At 45.5% G+C, this 17,471-nt stretch overlaps 1 protein-coding gene across 1 annotated transcript in view; it reads right to left on the reverse strand.

Moving 5' to 3' along the window:
• The window catches only part of HAUS8 (HAUS augmin like complex subunit 8), a 105,032-nt gene that overhangs the window by 63,278 nt on the left and 24,283 nt on the right, over nt 1-17,471 (reverse strand). Inside the window, exon 2 of the mRNA XM_040417460.1 lies at nt 10,207-10,283. Coding sequence (XP_040273394.1) covers nt 10,207-10,283 — 77 coding nt within the window. The remainder of the gene's footprint in view (nt 1-10,206; nt 10,284-17,471) is intronic.

Raw genomic sequence — 17,471 nt, forward strand, 5'->3', positions numbered from 1 at the left:
CCAGTAGTCCCATTGCGGTGAATGGAGAGGTGGCGGTGCAAGCGAGGTGCGATACCCATTCACTGCTATGGGACTTCTGAAAATAGCCGAATGTGCTCGCTCGGTTATTTTTAGAACTTCCATAGTGATGACTGGATAGCACGTCACACGTGTGGTGTGCTCTTCTTCACTTTGGGTCCTCTAGAAAGGAGCTAATTCCAGAGATGGGACCCGCACCTGACCTTGATGGAATATCGCTAGGATATGCCATCAATGTCTGAAATGGGAATACTGCTTTAATGTTTTTGCTTACCACAGCTTCACATCAAATGGCACATCGGCAATTGTATTACCAAAATGACTTTTGCTTCACATAGGTATACCAAAGGAAAGCTGACCATACACATTCTATAGCTGTTAAATGTATTAAAACTATGTACACACCAAACATGTGCCATGATACCAATATCTACATTTTTAAGGAGTGCACAGCATGCTATGCATAAAAATATTACCTAGGAATACAACTTCAAATTTTATTACAAGCAGGAGACTCCAATATATGCAATACTTCTTTACTGGACTCCAATCAACAGCAAAGTTTAAATAAAGATATGAAGAAAAAAAACGTAAAGAAACATGCAGCGAGGTACACTGGCAGCCAATCACAACACAGCATAGGATATATAAGCTCCTGTAATATGGAAATCATCCTCTTTCTTTGCTGTTGACTCCAGCTAAGTGTACTGTTTTTTTGTCTTGTGTGACAGGATATTTATATTCACCCCCATAGATATTTACCACAAATAGCTACTACCATGGTACCCCACCGTTTCCTGTGGTAAAGTGGTCCTTGTTTTGGGTCATCACCCAACTCTCATACACTTCCCCTTTGTGTTAGGATCTTACTTTACCACTTCCCTGCTACCGTCCTCCGGTGGCTTACTCCTCTCCCTCCTGTGAGTTTGCGTCTTCTCCCCCTGCGAGAGACAGCTAACGCTGGTCATCAGCTGTGCTTCGCTGCACACAATCTCCTCACTACCTCAGGTTCGGCACTGAAGAGATTCTCCCGCCGAGTTTCAGCTCTCTGCTCTATTTACCGGTCCTCTCGCGCCATTTTCTGCCCTCCGGTTGTATTACCACAAGTATCCCTTCATATAATAGTTATAGTTTTATATATAGTGGTTTTGCATATCTTATGTGCATTCTGCATCTCCTAATCACCTCATACTAATTAGTAAGTCTCTTTTTTTCTGCTAGTAGTGAATTTCCCTAGAGCTCCTATCCTATGGGAATATTACACATAGAATTTTGTCATATATGTTACATTATTGAAATTATTTTATTCCTTGACAATTGTTCATATATTCCTCATTGCTGAAGGAAATGTTGAAGCAGCCTCAGACCCTCAGGGTCTTGGATTTTTGGATGAAAATTGAATCCAGTCTCTGATGGAACAAACCATACAAAAGTCAGTTCATGCTATGTCATCTGTGCACGAGGTTATTAATGAATCTGTGGCCCAAGCCATATCTCATTCCGCCGCTCCGAATTTACCTCAAGTAAAGTATTTAGCCAAATCGGGGAAAACCCCAAGAAAGGTGTGGACCACTCCTTCAGTGCCATTCAAGATCGATTTTTGGATTTACTAGGCCCCTTAACAAAAATCCTAGATTTAACAGAGGAAGCCACAATTTCAGATGCCCCTATATATTTACCAGTTCTAAAAGGCTGGGCACAAAGAGCGGTGTGTTTATTTGGCAACATTAATGCCTCCATTTGCATGGAAAGAAAACGTAGTATTTTAATGAAGCTGGACCCCCAAATTATCCATATGGCATTATCTGACAGTAACACCCCATCAGATGGCTACCTTTTTGGGGATTCCTTTATTAAGGAGTTAAACAGATACGTAGGATTGTTTTCATCGCTTGACAAAGCACAATCCTCCATGAAAAAAGTTTTACAGGGTTGTGTTTTTGGGAGGGCTGGGAAAAGAAGAGGCCGATTTCCTACGAGAATCAATACCCAAGAGTCCTTCCCCGAGCGGACAGATATCCAGCTCCATCCCACTCCTTCAACCCAACGCCCTTTCTTCCCATTAGGGGCCGACCCTGGAGGGCGAGAGGCCATAGAGGTTTTCCGAGAACCAAACCCTCGGGCAGGTGAGTGTCCCCAGCCAGTATTTTTCACAAATACCCCTAGGGGGCAGAATAAAACATTTTTCCCACGTTTGGTCTCTGATTACATCAGACTCATGGGTCTTAAATACGGCCTCAGGATATCAAATAGAATTCCTATTTGCACCAATACAAACACACTCACCTTATCCAATAACATTCTCAGAGTCAGACCGCAAACTAGTTCAAGTAGAAATAGAGGAACTCTATTCCAAGGAAGCTATTATTCCAATACCCTCAGAATCCCCAGGATTTGTAAGCAATCTCTTTCTAGTGAAAAAGAGAGATGGCGGTCACAGACCAGTTGTTAATTTGAGATTCCTCAACAATTTCGTGCTTTACCAACACTTCAAAATGGAGGGAATTCATCTCCTGAGAGACCTTTTGTTACCACATGATTGACTGGCAAAAGTAGATCTCAAGGATGCTTATCTCACAATACCTATACATCCACTGTCCCAGCCATACCTCTAATTTGTTTGGGAAAGGCAGAAATGGCAGTTTACCAGTTTGCCTTTCAGTCTTTCCTCCGCCCCTTGGTGTTTCACCAAACTATTAAAACCAGTATCATCTCTACTGCGGTCCCGAGGTGTTCGTCTCATAAGGCACCAGATCAGAAATCCTGGCTAATATAGCAAAATAATTCTGCCACTTTTGTCTCGACAGAGACATTACGCTGAAGGTGAAATATCTTCCGGGCCTTTCAACTTTTGCTTACTAACAGACCACAGCGACTGGCGTCTAGATCCTATGATTTTCCAACTCCTCGACTCACTGTGGGGCCCCCTCCAATTAGACCTTTTCGCATCTCGATTAAACAGTCAGCTTCCCAAATTCTTCAGCTGGCGTCCCGACCCGGAGTCGTTGGGCACAGATCCCGTCCTCCACCTCTGCCCTTTGGGAACTCTATACACGTTCCCCCCCTTTTCTCTCATTCGGAGAGTACTGTTGTTGACCAGAACCCAGAAATCGACGATAGTCTTGATAACTCCGTCTTGGTTTTCTCAACTCCTGGGGATGACCATAGACTTTCCACGCTTATTGCTAACTCATCATTCCATTCTCATGGACCCTTCCGGGAATCCTGATCCCTTAGTCTTGTCAGACCTACTTCATCTAGTAGCATGGCTCATCTCCGGTCAACAGAGTTTGATATCGGGCTTTCACACTCAGCTCAGGAAATCCTCTCAGATGCTTGGACCCAGGGTACCAGGTCTGCTTACAGATCAGCCTGTAGACTTTGGGCTGATTGGTGCGTGGATCCCGTTCACGCACCTATGGTACAAGTCTTGAATTACCTATCAGCATCTTTTGATGCTGAGAAAGCTTATCGGACAATTAACATTTATCGTTCAGCGATTTCCTTTAATCACGCTCAGCTCCAGAATATGTCAATAGGTAAACACCCCCTTGTCTGTAAGTTAATGAAAAGATATGAAATTCCGCAGACCTCCTTTACCCAAGTATCATTCTACCTGGGATGTTAGTTCGGTACGTAACCTTTTTGTCTCCTGGGGAGATAATGATCTCCTAGCTTTAAAGCTCCTTTCTTTTCAGTTGGCTACTCTTCTATGCCTCCTCTCTTTCAAAAGAGTATCCGATGTCAGAGCCTTAGACATATCCCAGAGACAATTTTCCCCACAAGGCGTATCCTTCTCCATTTCCCGGTGTACTAAGATCAATTTTCCCTCAGCTTTTTACCCCGCCTTTCCTCAACAAGTACATTTGTTTATTGCTCGTTGTCTCAAGGTCTACGAACGTAAAACTAAATCTCTTAGGCAACCAGCTCATTCCCAATTATTAATATCGTTCTGTAAACCTCACCTTCCGGTTTCATCCCCAACTCTAGCCAGGTGGATTAGGCAGTCTATGCAATTAGCAAGTATAGATACCTCCGTATTCTGGGCGACTCGTCTACAAAGGTTACGCAGGCTGGTGCCTCTCTATCCGACATTCTTAAGGTTGCCGACTGGTCGTCAGAATCCACATTCAAAACATTCTACTTTGAACCTCATACTTCCATGTTCTTAATCTAATCGCATAATATAGAGTTCAAGTTTATTACTCATGTATTGTATTAGCTTTAAACATGCATATAATGGAGTCTCCTGCTTGTGCAGAAAAATATGGATTTTATTAAAGACAGAAGACGAACATTATCCCACCCTATAACCCACCCTGTTTCTGTTCTCTTCTAGTTTAATATTCTTCTGGGAGCTTTGGATGATTTCCAGTTTTTCATTCAGGAAAGATTGATGACATGGGAGTTTGTTTTTTCTGTTCGATTACATCAAAGAAAGAGGATGATTTCCATATTACAGGAGCTTATATATCCTATGCTGTGTTGTGATTGGCTGCCAGTGTACCTCACTGCATTTTTCTTTACATTTTTTTCTTCATATCTTTATTTAAAAACTTTTCTGTTGATTGGAGTCTAGTAAAGAAGTATTGCATGTAATGTTTGTCTCCTGTCTTTAATAAAATACATATTTTCCTGCACAGGCAGCTAGGAAAATCTTCAATTTGCCACTAAAATGCGTACTGCAGCCGAGTCCTTATGCAAATAAAGCATAGTCTACAAAAACTATAAGGCCCCTTTCACACGGGCGAGTATTCCGCGCGGATGCGATGCGCGAGTTGAACACATTGCACCCGCACTGAATACCGACCCATTCATTTCTATGGGGCTGTTCACAGGAGCAGTGATTTTCACGCATCACTTGTGCGTTGCGTGAAAATCGCAGCATGCTCTATATTCTGCGTTTTTCACGCAACGCAGGCCCCATAGAAGTGAATGGGGTTGCGTGAAAATCGCAAGCATCCGCAAACAAGTGCGGATGCGGTGCGATTTTCACGCACGGTTGCTAGGAGACGATCGGGATGGAGACCCGATCATTATTATTTTCCCTTATAACATGGTTATAAGGGAAAATAATAGCATTCTGATTACAGAATGCATAGTAAAACATAGTAAATCACATGATCTTTTACCATGGTGATGGATCATGTGATGACCGGAGTGACGTCACCAAAGGTCCTTTACCTGTAATTAATGCTCACCACAGGTCCTGTTCAGCAAAGGAGACAGAAGGAGATGCCGGGCTACGCGATCAAGTGGACTAAGGTGAGTTAAATTGTATTTATTTTTTAACCCCTCCAGCGCTAGTTTACTATGCATTCTGTATTCAGAATGCTATTATTTTCCCTTATAACTATGTTATAAGGGGAAATAATACAATCTACAGAACACCGATCCCAAGTACCAAACATGCACGATTTTTCTCACGCGAGTGCAAAACGCATTACAATGTTTTGCACTCGCGCGGAAAAATCGCGGGTGTTCCCGCAACGCACCCGCACATTTTCCCGCAACGCCCGTGTGAACCCAGCCTAAGGCCTCTTTCACACGGGCAAGATTTCCGCGCGGGTGCAATGCATGAGGTGAACGCATTGCACCCGCACTGAATCCGGACCCATTCATTTCTATGGGGCTGTGCACATGAGCGGTGATTTTCACGCATCACTTGTGCGTTGCGTGAAAATAGCAGCAAACTCAATTTTGTGCGTTTTTCACGCAACGCAGGCCCCATAGAAGTGAATGGGGCTGCGTGAAAATCGCAAGCATCCGCAAGCAAGTGCGGATGCGGTGCGATTTTCACGCATGGTTGCTAGGAGATGATCGGGATGGGGACCCGATCATTATTATTTTCCCTCATAACATGGTTATAAGGGAAAATAATATAATTCTTAATACAGAATGCTTAATAAAATAGGGCTGGAGGGGTTATAAAAAAAAAAAAAAAAAAAAAAATTAAAATCACCTTAATCCACTTGTTCGCGCAGTCCGGCTTCTCTTCTTTTTTCTGATGGCTCATGTGATGGACCATGTGATGAGCGCAGTGACATCACCACAGGTCCTTTTCCTCCTGCACAGCAAAGAAGAAGAAAGAAAGAAGAGAAGCCGGGCTGCGCAAACAAGTGGATTAAGGAGAGTTAAAAAAAAAAAAGATTTTAACCCCTCCAGCCCAATTTTACTATGCATTCTGTATTCAGAATGCTATTAATTTCCCTTATAACCATGTTATAAGGGAAAATAATAAAATCTACACAACAGCTAACCCAAACCCAAACTTCTGTGAAGAAGTTCAGGTTGGGTACCAAACATGCCGATTTTTCTCATGCGCGTGCAAAACGCAATAAAATGTTTTGCACTCGCGTGGAAAAATCGCGCATTTTCCCACGACGCACCCGCATCTTATCCGGCCCAAATCCATGACGCCCGTGTGAAAGAGGCCTAAGATGTGAGGAGTTCATACATACCAACCATGTCTACACAGTCTAAAGAAAGCACTGTAGGAATGCACAAACCAACTTTTGCAAATACTGTAAATTACTTAGCATATAATTTTACTTTTCCTTTACAAACTATAATACTAATTAAATATGATAAATTCAAAAACCTAATATAAAAGTATTAACTTAGGCGGCTTTCAGGTGGGAATAATAGGAGTTCTTTACTACTCCAGATGTGAACCTCCTGTGGTTCATCAGAGACTGAGTTAGAGCGCCATACCTCTGGTTCTGATGAACTGCAGGAGGGCGAGTCCATAATATGGGCACAAAAAGCCCCTGTACACCAGTCTGAAAAGTGGCCAAATATGCTGCATATATTTTTTTAAGAAATAAAAAAAAAACATGGTAATTAAAAACTAACATTTATGGCAACAGTCAGTGAATGAAAATGTCTCTTCAGAAATATATGCTTCTGTAGTGATCATCCGTATCGCTACTACTGCAGCATGAAACTAGAGAACAGATCTGTATATTTTACTTAGACTTAGTATAGAGAGGATAAGGACATTGTAAAGTGTCAACTTTATTGATGCTTGTGTGTTTAGTGCAACTTATTTGGCACTGTGATCCATACACTGGCAAATATCTGGGTCATGGCGTCAATAAACGACCTAATTCACAGAGAGGTCATTAAATGATCATGCACCACTTTTCGCACTTCTTTTCTGGAAAAAAATACTCACTATATGTAACAATCAGGCAGGATATGATTGATTGGACGGGTGATTGATAACATGCACAGAAGTACATGTTACACCCCTCCCTCATCATAGTCAGGATGTGAGTCATGCCTCATTTTTAAAAACAAGACTGGGATTGTGGTGGTAACTAGTCCACCAGAGAGAGGTACAGCCTGTGTGTCACAATGTGGTTCACTGTGACAGTTTTGGCCGTGTAGGCTGGCTGCATGCCCTCTTGGATATTGGCTGCAGGCTGTCTCCTGTGTATGCTGGTTGCTTGGGGCTGCGTGCTGGCTGCAGTGTTTTGTGGAACTGCTGCCTGTGAATGTTTGCTCTCCCAGTGTCTGCTTCTCTATGCAAGTATATAGAAATCCGCAGCACTTGCCAGTTGAATGAACAAATCCGGTTACTTTATTTAAACCAGCAGCATAACAACAGCGAGGCTTCGACCACCTCTGGTCTTTCTCAAGCTTGGCTTGATAAAGACCAGAGGTGGTCAAAATGTCGCTGTTATAATGCTGCTGGTTTAAATAAAGTAACCGGATTTGTTCATTCAACAGGTGAGTGCTGCAGATTTCTATATACTTGTTACATGATGGGACGCCCAGCCAGGATCTCTACCCGTGAGCACCATTACTACTACCCTCATAGTTTGTATGTTTTTCCCAAATTGGGATCTGTAGAGCTGCTTATTCTGCATTGATCTGCTTCTCTATGCAGTTCTTATCACAGTTGCAGTGCAGGCTCCCTCGCGTACTGGCTGCAGGCCTGTTTATGCTGGTAGCTTGGGACTGCATGCTGGCTGCGGTGTAGTGTGCAAACTGTGGCCTGTGTTTGTGGTTCTGGTACTCCTGTTCTGATGGGGTTAACTTCCCCTGATCTGTGCCTAGGTGTGGCTTATCAGGTGCACTCATTATGCAGCTATATCTACGTGTGAGCTGTAGGGCTTGGGGTCAGTCCATCTCTGTCCAGTGCCTTACTGGGTGTAGACACTTGCTGCAGACCCAGGAGGGGGAGTTTCCTATCTGCCCTTGTTTGTGGTGTCACCTGGTAATGCTTTGTTGCGGCTTTGTCTGATGTTGTTGTACCTGTTCTGTGATGTTGATGTTATGTCCTTGCCTGTTCTTCTGTACCTGTTCTCTGTCTGGATCCTTGTCTGTCCCATGTTTAGCCTAGCAGTGCTCTAACTGCGTCTGATAGCCTAGCAGTGCTCAACTGCTTCTGATCCTATCCTATGTCCTGCCTGGCAGTGCCTGCTGCTTCTGATCCTTGTCAGCCTGTAGTTCCTTTCTGTTTCTGTTCCTATCCCGTGTTTGTCCTGCCTTCGTGAGAGGGCCACTGGGTTCTCCGGAGGAAGAATCTCTAGTCGGTGTGGATCTCTGCCCGAGACCGACATGCTTCCATCCAGTTTGGGGTCCAGGCATCCATTTCTGTGCTGGTCCCCATTTGTCTTGTTGTCTGTTCCATGTTCTGTGTTTTCTTGTGTTCCAGTTTTGTTGTCTTTCCGCTGTTGGTTTCACAAGCCTGGTTCTCTGCAGGTAGGGGCCAAGCGTACCAGGACCTTCCTGGAGGTGCGACCAGTGAGCCTTCGGCCCAGTTCATCCCCACCACCAGGGGCTCTGTGAAGAACGGGGCTCACTGGCTCTCCGCGTTTTGCCTCTGGTCTGCCAGTGCACTTGGTTCTGTGGTAGTTCTTCCACTATTGCCTACTGTCATGTGCTTTTATTACACTTCTAATAAAGTTCTCTGTGGGTCCTTGGTCTGTTTAGCCTGTGTCCTGTTTGCTTGATGTCCCAGAGGTCTGCCTTGGGCCTCCGACACGTGACACTGTGGAGATCTGCAGCTCTCACTGGGACATTTCTAATGGCTGTATCTTTGGATGTATTGTGCCTAGTACCAGTCTTGTTTTAAATCTTAGATTGTCAGCTGTAAAATAAGATGTCTGACATCCCTGGTATGCAGAATGAGAAACAACTATCAGTAGCAAGAACGTATGAGATATGTCCTTCGCTATTGAAGTGCCACCCAGCGGGACCCGAGATATGAGATACATCCTTGGCAGGAAAAGGCAATACCGAGCTAGACAGACTCTATAGACTTTTTAGCTACGAGTAAGCACACACGCGCACACACACGTGTGAAACACGTAAACAATGTTTCTGTGGATGGCTTAATTAGTCCATCAGAAGTCCTGAAGTGGGGTAGTAGTAGAAAGGTAATGTTGTGTGAATGCAGCTTCATCTCTACTGACTATCAGTCAATTATGGAAAGTGTGGCTCGTTCCCGATAAATGCCTGTTAAATGCCATAAGTCTATCTAAATAACAGCAGACTGCACATGCCAGAAACCCCTCTAAAATTGACCAGCTGAACATGTTCTCCATGGAAAAGTAGGAAAAGCTCAACCGGTTCATATCAAAGTGTGTGGGTCTATTTGAAAGCAGAATAAACTGGATAAACTGAAGTGACCCAGCTCCATGTCAAGTTGCTCAAAAGTGATTTTAGCAAAACGACAGGGTCAGTTATGGCCAAAAGGTATGCCATCAACATCTGCTTTGGTCTGTCAGTGGGTGGGGTGGGGTGGGGTGGGGGGTCAGCTTGCTTGCCTGCTTTTTTTCTAACCCTAGCTTTCTGGAGAGGTCTATAACAGGAGCTCTTAGTACCTAGACTGCCACATGGATTCACTTGGACCGCAAGACATGAAAAGGATGAAAAATTATTATCTCAAAAGACTAATGAACCCCTGCATTGGGGGAAAGGGATAAATTAACAGCAGGGTGGGCCAAGTAAAGAAGGATATGTGCATTGCTTTGGACAGTGGGAAGTGGAGCATGAATAATGGCAATACTGTTGACTTGGACATGATACACGGATACTAGCATGCTCTACCTATGGAAAAAAGGTATAAATGGCAAAAGTAAAGAAAGACGTTTAGGTAGCTCTTGCGGGCATCATCCCATTAATTCTATGTTCTGCCTGGACTATCCTGTCAATGGGAAGAATTCATAAACTGACCTTTGGTTTTTTTCAGAGCCGCATCACCACTACTTCCCCCTGAGCTGTTCTGTAATCCATTTTCCAAAAAATCTGACCTGTAGAGAAATTACACCAAATAATTAGTTTAAAGATGCAAAATAATTTTTACTGTGACACAAACGATAATCAAGGCAGGAAAAAAAACAAAACAAAACTTTAACTTCAGCAAATGGCATTTATCATCAGCGGTGGATGTGCTTGCACACTACTATGGAGTGCGACCGTAACCATGGATACAAGCAGTGTATAATGTGATAGAAAATGTAATTAAGCCAGCAAAGGAGGCAATATGGATAATAACAATACATTAGTAAGTGCCTTGTATTAAAGGGTATATCCAACCCCTAAAATACCAATGTGTTTGTGAGATGATTATATAGCAGTTACTAATAGCCTTTGTTGAAATTCTGCACCATTTTCTATAGGCATGCCCCTGGTTTATAAAGTCTTTTGAGCTGTCCACACAGAGGTCCTGTCCATAAGATGGCCACTGATGGAGGGTCATGTGACCAGGGAAATTATCTCCATGTGACGCCTCCTCCATTCAAATACACTACACCTACACTAAACTTCTAACAGAACAGGCAGATAGCAGGTGTAGTACATTTGAATGAAATATAGAAAATGGTGCAGAATTTCAACAAAGACTATATTAGTAAGTGTCATATAATTATCTCACAAAGACATTGCTCAACAGTACCCAGAAAGTGTCCAATCCCTTTAAACAAATGGATCATTTACATAATATTTAAGGCTACTTTCACACTAGCGTTTTGGCTTTCCGTTTGTGAGATCCGTTCAGGGCTCTCACAAGCGGTCCAAAACGGATCAGTTTTTCCCTGACGAAGTATTGTAAAGCATTGTAAAGGGGATCAGACCTTCAAAAGTTGAAGTCCCAAAGTGGGATAAAAAAATTAAGTGAAGAAAAAAGAATAAAGTTTTACAAAAGTAAAAAAAACAAACAAACAAACAAAAAAAAAAAGCGTCCTTTTCCCAAAATAAAGTAAAAGAAAATTTGAATAAAAAAAAAAAAAAAAGTAGACATATTAGGTATTGCCGCATTCGTATCGACCGGCTCTATAAAAATATTACATGACCTAAACCCTCAGATGGACACCGTGAAAAAATAAAAAAATAAAAACTGTGCTAAAAAAAAAACTTTGGCACCTTACATCACAAAGTGCAACACCAAGGGATCAAAAAGTCATATGCACCCCAAAATAGTACCAATCTAAGTCACCTCATCCCGCAAAAAATAATACCCTACAATCGCCTAAAACATTAAAAAAACTATGGCTCTCAGAATATGGAGACACTAAAACATGATTCTTTTTTGGTTTCAAAAATTATATTATTGTGTAAAACTTAAATAAATTAAAAAAAGTATACATATTAGGTATTGCCACGTCTGTAACGACCGGCTCTATAAAAATATCACATGACCTAACCCATCAGGTGAACACCGTAAAAAAATAAAAATAAATTAAAAACTGTGTCATAAGCCATTTTTTGTCACCTTACATCACAAAAAGTGTAATAGCAATATCAAAAAGTCATATGCACCCCTGCATGGGCCCCTACCCAAGACAATCGCCCAAAACATAAAAAATTAAGTAAAATATGGCGACACGGCTATGGGGGAATCTGTGCATGACGCTCGGCTATGGGGGAATCTGTGCATGACGCACGGCTATGGGGGAATCTGTGCATGACGCACGGCTATGGGGGAATCTGTGCATGACGCACGGCTATGGGGGAATCTGTGCATGACGCACGGCTATGGGGGAATCTGTGCATGACGCACGGCTATGGGGGAATCTGTGCATGACGCACGGCTATGGGGGAATCTGTGCATGACGCACGGCTATGGGGGAATCTGTGCATGACGCACGGCTATGGGGGAATCTGTGCATGACGCACGGCTATGGGGGAATCTGTGCATGACGCTCGGCTATGGGGGAATCTGTGCATGACGCACGGCTATGGGGGAATCTGTGCATGACGCACGGCTATGGGGGAATCTGTGCATGACGCACGGCTATGGGGGAATCTGTGCATGACGCACGGCTATGGGGGAATCTGTGCATGACGCACGGCTATGGGGGAATCTGTGCATGACGCACGGCTATGGGGGAATCTGTGCATGACGCACGGCTATGGGGGAATCTGTGCATGACGCACGGCTATGGGGGAATCTGTGCATGACGCACGGCTATGGGGGAATCTGTGCATGACGCACGGCTATGGGGGAATCTGTGCATGACGCTCGGCTATGGGGGAATCTGTGCATGACGCTCGGCTATGGGGGAATCTGTGCATGACGCTCGGCTATGGGGGAATCTGTGCATGACGCTCGGCTATGGGGGAATCTGTGCATGACGCACGGCTATGGGGGAATCTGTGCATGACGCACGGCTATGGGGGAATCTGTGCATGACGCACGGCTATGGGGGAATCTGTGCATGACGCACGGCTATGGGGGAATCTGTGCATGACGCACGGCTATGGGGGAATCTGTGCATGACGCACGGCTATGGGGGAATCTGTGCATGACGCACGGCTATGGGGGAATCTGTGCATGACGCACGGCTATGGGGGAATCTGTGCATGACGCACGGCTATGGGGGAATCTGTGCATGACGCACGGCTATGGGGGAATCTGTGCATGACGCACGGCTATGGGGGAATCTGTGCATGACGCACGGCTATGGGGGAATCTGTGCATGACGCACGGCTATGGGGGAATCTGTGCATGACGCACGGCTATGGGGGAATCTGTGCATGACGCACGGCTATGGGGGAATCTGTGCATGACGCACGGCTATGGGGGAATCTGTGCATGACGCACGGCTATGGGGGAATCTGTGCATGACGCACGGCTATGGGGGAATCTGTGCATGACGCACGGCTATGGGGGAATCTGTGCATGACGCTCGGCTATGGGGGAATCTGTGCATGACGCTCGGCTATGGGGGAATCTGTGCATGACGCTCGGCTATGGGGGAATCTGTGCATGACGCACGGCTATGGGGGAATCTGTGCATGACGCACGGCTATGGGGGAATCTGTGCATGACGCACGGCTATGGGGGAATCTGTGCATGACGCACGGCTATGGGGGAATCTGTGCATGACGCACGGCTATGGGGGAATCTGTGCATGACGCACGGCTATGGGGGAATCTGTGCATGACGCACGGCTATGGGGGAATCTGTGCATGACGCACGGCTATGGGGGAATCTGTGCATGACGCACGGCTATGGGGGAATCTGTGCATGACGCACGGCTATGGGGGAATCTGTGCATGACGCACGGCTATGGGGGAATCTGTGCATGACGCACGGCTATGGGGGAATCTGTGCATGACGCTCGGCTATGGGGGAATCTGTGCATGACGCTCGGCTATGGGGGAATCTGTGCATGACGCTCGGCTATGGGGGAATCTGTGCATGACGCACGGCTATGGGGGAATCTGTGCATGACGCACGGCTATGGGGGAATCTGTGCATGACGCACGGCTATGGGGGAATCTGTGCATGACGCACGGCTATGGGGGAATCTGTGCATGACGCACGGCTATGGGGGAATCTGTGCATGACGCACGGCTATGGGGGAATCTGTGCATGACGCACGGCTATGGGGGAATCTGTGCATGACGCACGGCTATGGGGGAATCTGTGCATGACGCACGGCTATGGGGGAATCTGTGCATGACGCACGGCTATGGGGGAATCTGTGCATGACGCTCGGCTATGGGGGAATCTGTGCATGACGCTCGGCTATGGGGGAATCTGTGCATGACGCACGGCTATGGGGGAATCTGTGCATGACGCACGGCTATGGGGGAATCTGTGCATGACGCACGGCTATGGGGGAATCTGTGCATGACGCACGGCTATGGGGGAATCTGTGCATGACGCACGGCTATGGGGGAATCTGTGCATGACGCACGGCTATGGGGGAATCTGTGCATGACGCACGGCTATGGGGGAATCTGTGCATGACGCACGGCTATGGGGGAATCTGTGCATGACGCACGGCTATGGGGGAATCTGTGCATGACGCACGGCTATGGGGGAATCTGTGCATGACGCACGGCTATGGGGGAATCTGTGCATGACGCACGGCTATGGGGGAATCTGTGCATGACGCACGGCTATGGGGGAATCTGTGCATGACGCACGGCTATGGGGGAATCTGTGCATGACGCACGGCTATGGGGGAATCTGTGCATGACGCACGGCTATGGGGGAATCTGTGCATGACGCACGGCTATGGGGGAATCTGTGCATGACGCTCGGCTATGGGGGAATCTGTGCATGACGCTCGGCTATGGGGGAATCTGTGCATGACGCTCGGCTATGGGGGAATCTGTGCATGACGCACGGCTATGGGGGAATCTGTGGATTGGATCGACCGATTACCAGCCGATATTCAGGATTTTGAACGATATCGGTATTGGCATCTATTTTGCCGATATTCCGATAACGAATTGGGAACAAGGATCGCGCTGCTCTCAGCGCTCTCCGTGTTCCCTCAGCAGCACAGGTGAGAAGGAAGCAATGTCTCCCTCCCCCCTGTGCCGCTGCTACCAATGAGAGGAGGGAGGACAAGATGAGGGGAGGGGCTGTGGCCACTGCGCCACCAATAAAGATAACTCTCTCATTAATTCATATACAGGAGGCGGGTGCTGGCTGCAGAATCACATAGCCGGCTCCCGACCTCTATGACAAGTAGCTGTGATCTGCGGTAGTTAACCTCTCAGGTGCCGCGGATCGCAGCTAACGCTCATAGAGGTCAGGAGCCGGCTATCTGATTCTGCAGCCAGCACCCGCCTCCTGTATATGAATTAATGAGATAGTTATCTTGATTGGTGGCGCAGTGCGCCCCCCCCAACCCCAGTATTAATCATTGGTAGTGCAGTGTGCCTCCCCCCAACCCCAGTATTAATCATTGGTAGTGCAGTGCGCCCCCCCCAAACCCAGTATTAATCATTGGTAGTGCAGTGCGCCCCCCCCCAACCCCAGTATTAATCATTGGTAGTGCAGTGCGCCCCCCCCAACCCCAGTATTAATCATTGGTAGTGCAGTGCACCCCCCCCCCAAACCCAGTATTAATCATTGGTAGTGCAGTGTGCCCCCCCCCCCCCCCCCAAACCCAGTATTAATCATTGGTGGTGCAGTGCGCCCCCCCACCCAAGCCCCTCAGTATTAATCAGGGTGGAAAAAAATCTATGATTATGTTATTCCATCATGAAATAAAGATTTGTTTTTTAATTATGTAGAATAAGGCTGTACGTGGACTCCCATATTGTTGAATGGATTAGGCAGTGGCTGAGGGACAGACAGAGGGTCGTAGTCAATGGAGTATATTCAGACCATAGTCTTGTTACCAGTGGGGTACCTCAGGGATCTGTTCTGGGACCCATATTGTTTATTATCTTTATCAGCAAAATTGCAGAAGGCCTCAATGGTAAGGTGTGTCTTTTTGCTGATGACACAAACATTTGTAACAGGGTTGATGTTCCTGGAGGGATACACCAAATGGAAAAGGATTTAGGAAAACTAGAGGAATGGTCAAAAATCTGGCAACTAAAATTTAATGTTGATAAGTGCAAAATAATGCACCTGGGGCGTAAAAACCCAAGAGCAGAATATAAAATCAGTGATACAGTCCTAACCTCAGTATCTGAGGAAAGGGATTTAGGGGTCATTATTTCAGAAGACTTAAAGGTAGGCAGACAATGTCATAGAGCAGCAGGAAATGCTAGCAGAATGCTTGGGTGTATAGCAAGAGGAATTACCAGTAGAAAGAGGGAGGTGCTCATGCCGCTCTACAGAGCACTAGTGAGACCTCATTTGGAGTATTGTGCTCAGTACTGGAGACCATATCTCCAGAAGGATATTGATACTTTGGAGAGAGTTCAGAGAAGAGCTACTAAACTAGTACATGGATTGCAGGATAAGAGCGGGTTCAGACCTGAGCGTACTGAACGTACTCTCTGTACGCGCGATTGTACGTGCGTTTACAATCGCGCGTCGGACAGAAGCGAACGCCCATTGTCGCGCGTTCCCGGAAGTCTATGTACGGGAACGCGCGACACTACGCCCCAAAGAAGCTCCTGAACTTCTTGGGGCGTCGGGCGTTTTACAGCGCGATCGTACGCGCTGTAAAACGCCCAGGTGAGAACCATGCCGATAGGGAGGCATTGGTTTCTCCTTGTTGAGCGTTTTACAGCGCATAGGAATTGTAAAACTTACCAGGAAAGATTAAAGGACCTTAACATATATAGCTTGGAAGAAAGACGAGACAGAGGGGATATGATAGAAAAACTTTTAAATACATAAAGGGAATCAACAAGGTAAAAGAGGAGAGAATATTTAAAAGAAGAAAAACTGCTACAAGAGGACATAGTTTTAAATTAGAGGGGCAAAGGTTCTCAAAGTAATATCAGGAAGTATTACTTTACTGAGAGAGTAGTGGATGCATGGAATAGCCTTCCTGCAGAAGTGGTAGCTGCAAATACAGTAAAGGAGTTTAAGCATGCATGGGATAGGCATAAGGCCATCCTTCATATAAGATAGGGCCAGGGGCTATTCATAGTATTCAGTATATTGGGCAGACTAGATGGGCCAAATGGTTCTTATCTGGCGACACATTCTATGTTTCTATATGTGTAATTTTTTTGGTAAATAAATTCCATTAATCCATTCACAATGTCATGCACTTCCAGAGGTTTTTGTAAGATTATTGGGCAGTTTCTCTGCCTACAAGATATCACAGATGCTTGGTTTACTTTTGCAGTTCTCAAAACTGAATTTGACTCAGCAGAGATCACATGCCTCTTCTTCACAGCAAAAATGTTATAACATGAACAGAGTTGAGAAAAAGACCTTAATCCTAACTTCTACAAACCTATGAATACAGAATCAACCTAATCAAACTAATATGAAAAGTTGTTATTCTAAAAATCTTTATCTACTTGCATATTATAAGTTATACCAGCAAGAATTAGTCTTTATGTAGAAAACTATGATTTAAATCAAGCCTTACTGACTAGTGATTTAAATCATTTTGATTTAAATCAAATCCACCCTGGTATTAATCATTGGTGGCAGTGGCCACAGGGTCCCCTATCCCCTCCTCCTCAGTGGCAGTTCCGATCGGAACCCCAGCAGTGTAAGCCTGGGGCTCCGATCGGTTACCATGGCAGCCAGGACGCTATTGAAGCCCTGGCTGCTATAG

This window comes from Bufo bufo, chromosome 2 (genome assembly GCF_905171765.1).
Source record: "Bufo bufo chromosome 2, aBufBuf1.1, whole genome shotgun sequence".
In the NCBI taxonomy this organism is placed as follows: Eukaryota; Metazoa; Chordata; class Amphibia; order Anura; family Bufonidae; genus Bufo; species Bufo bufo.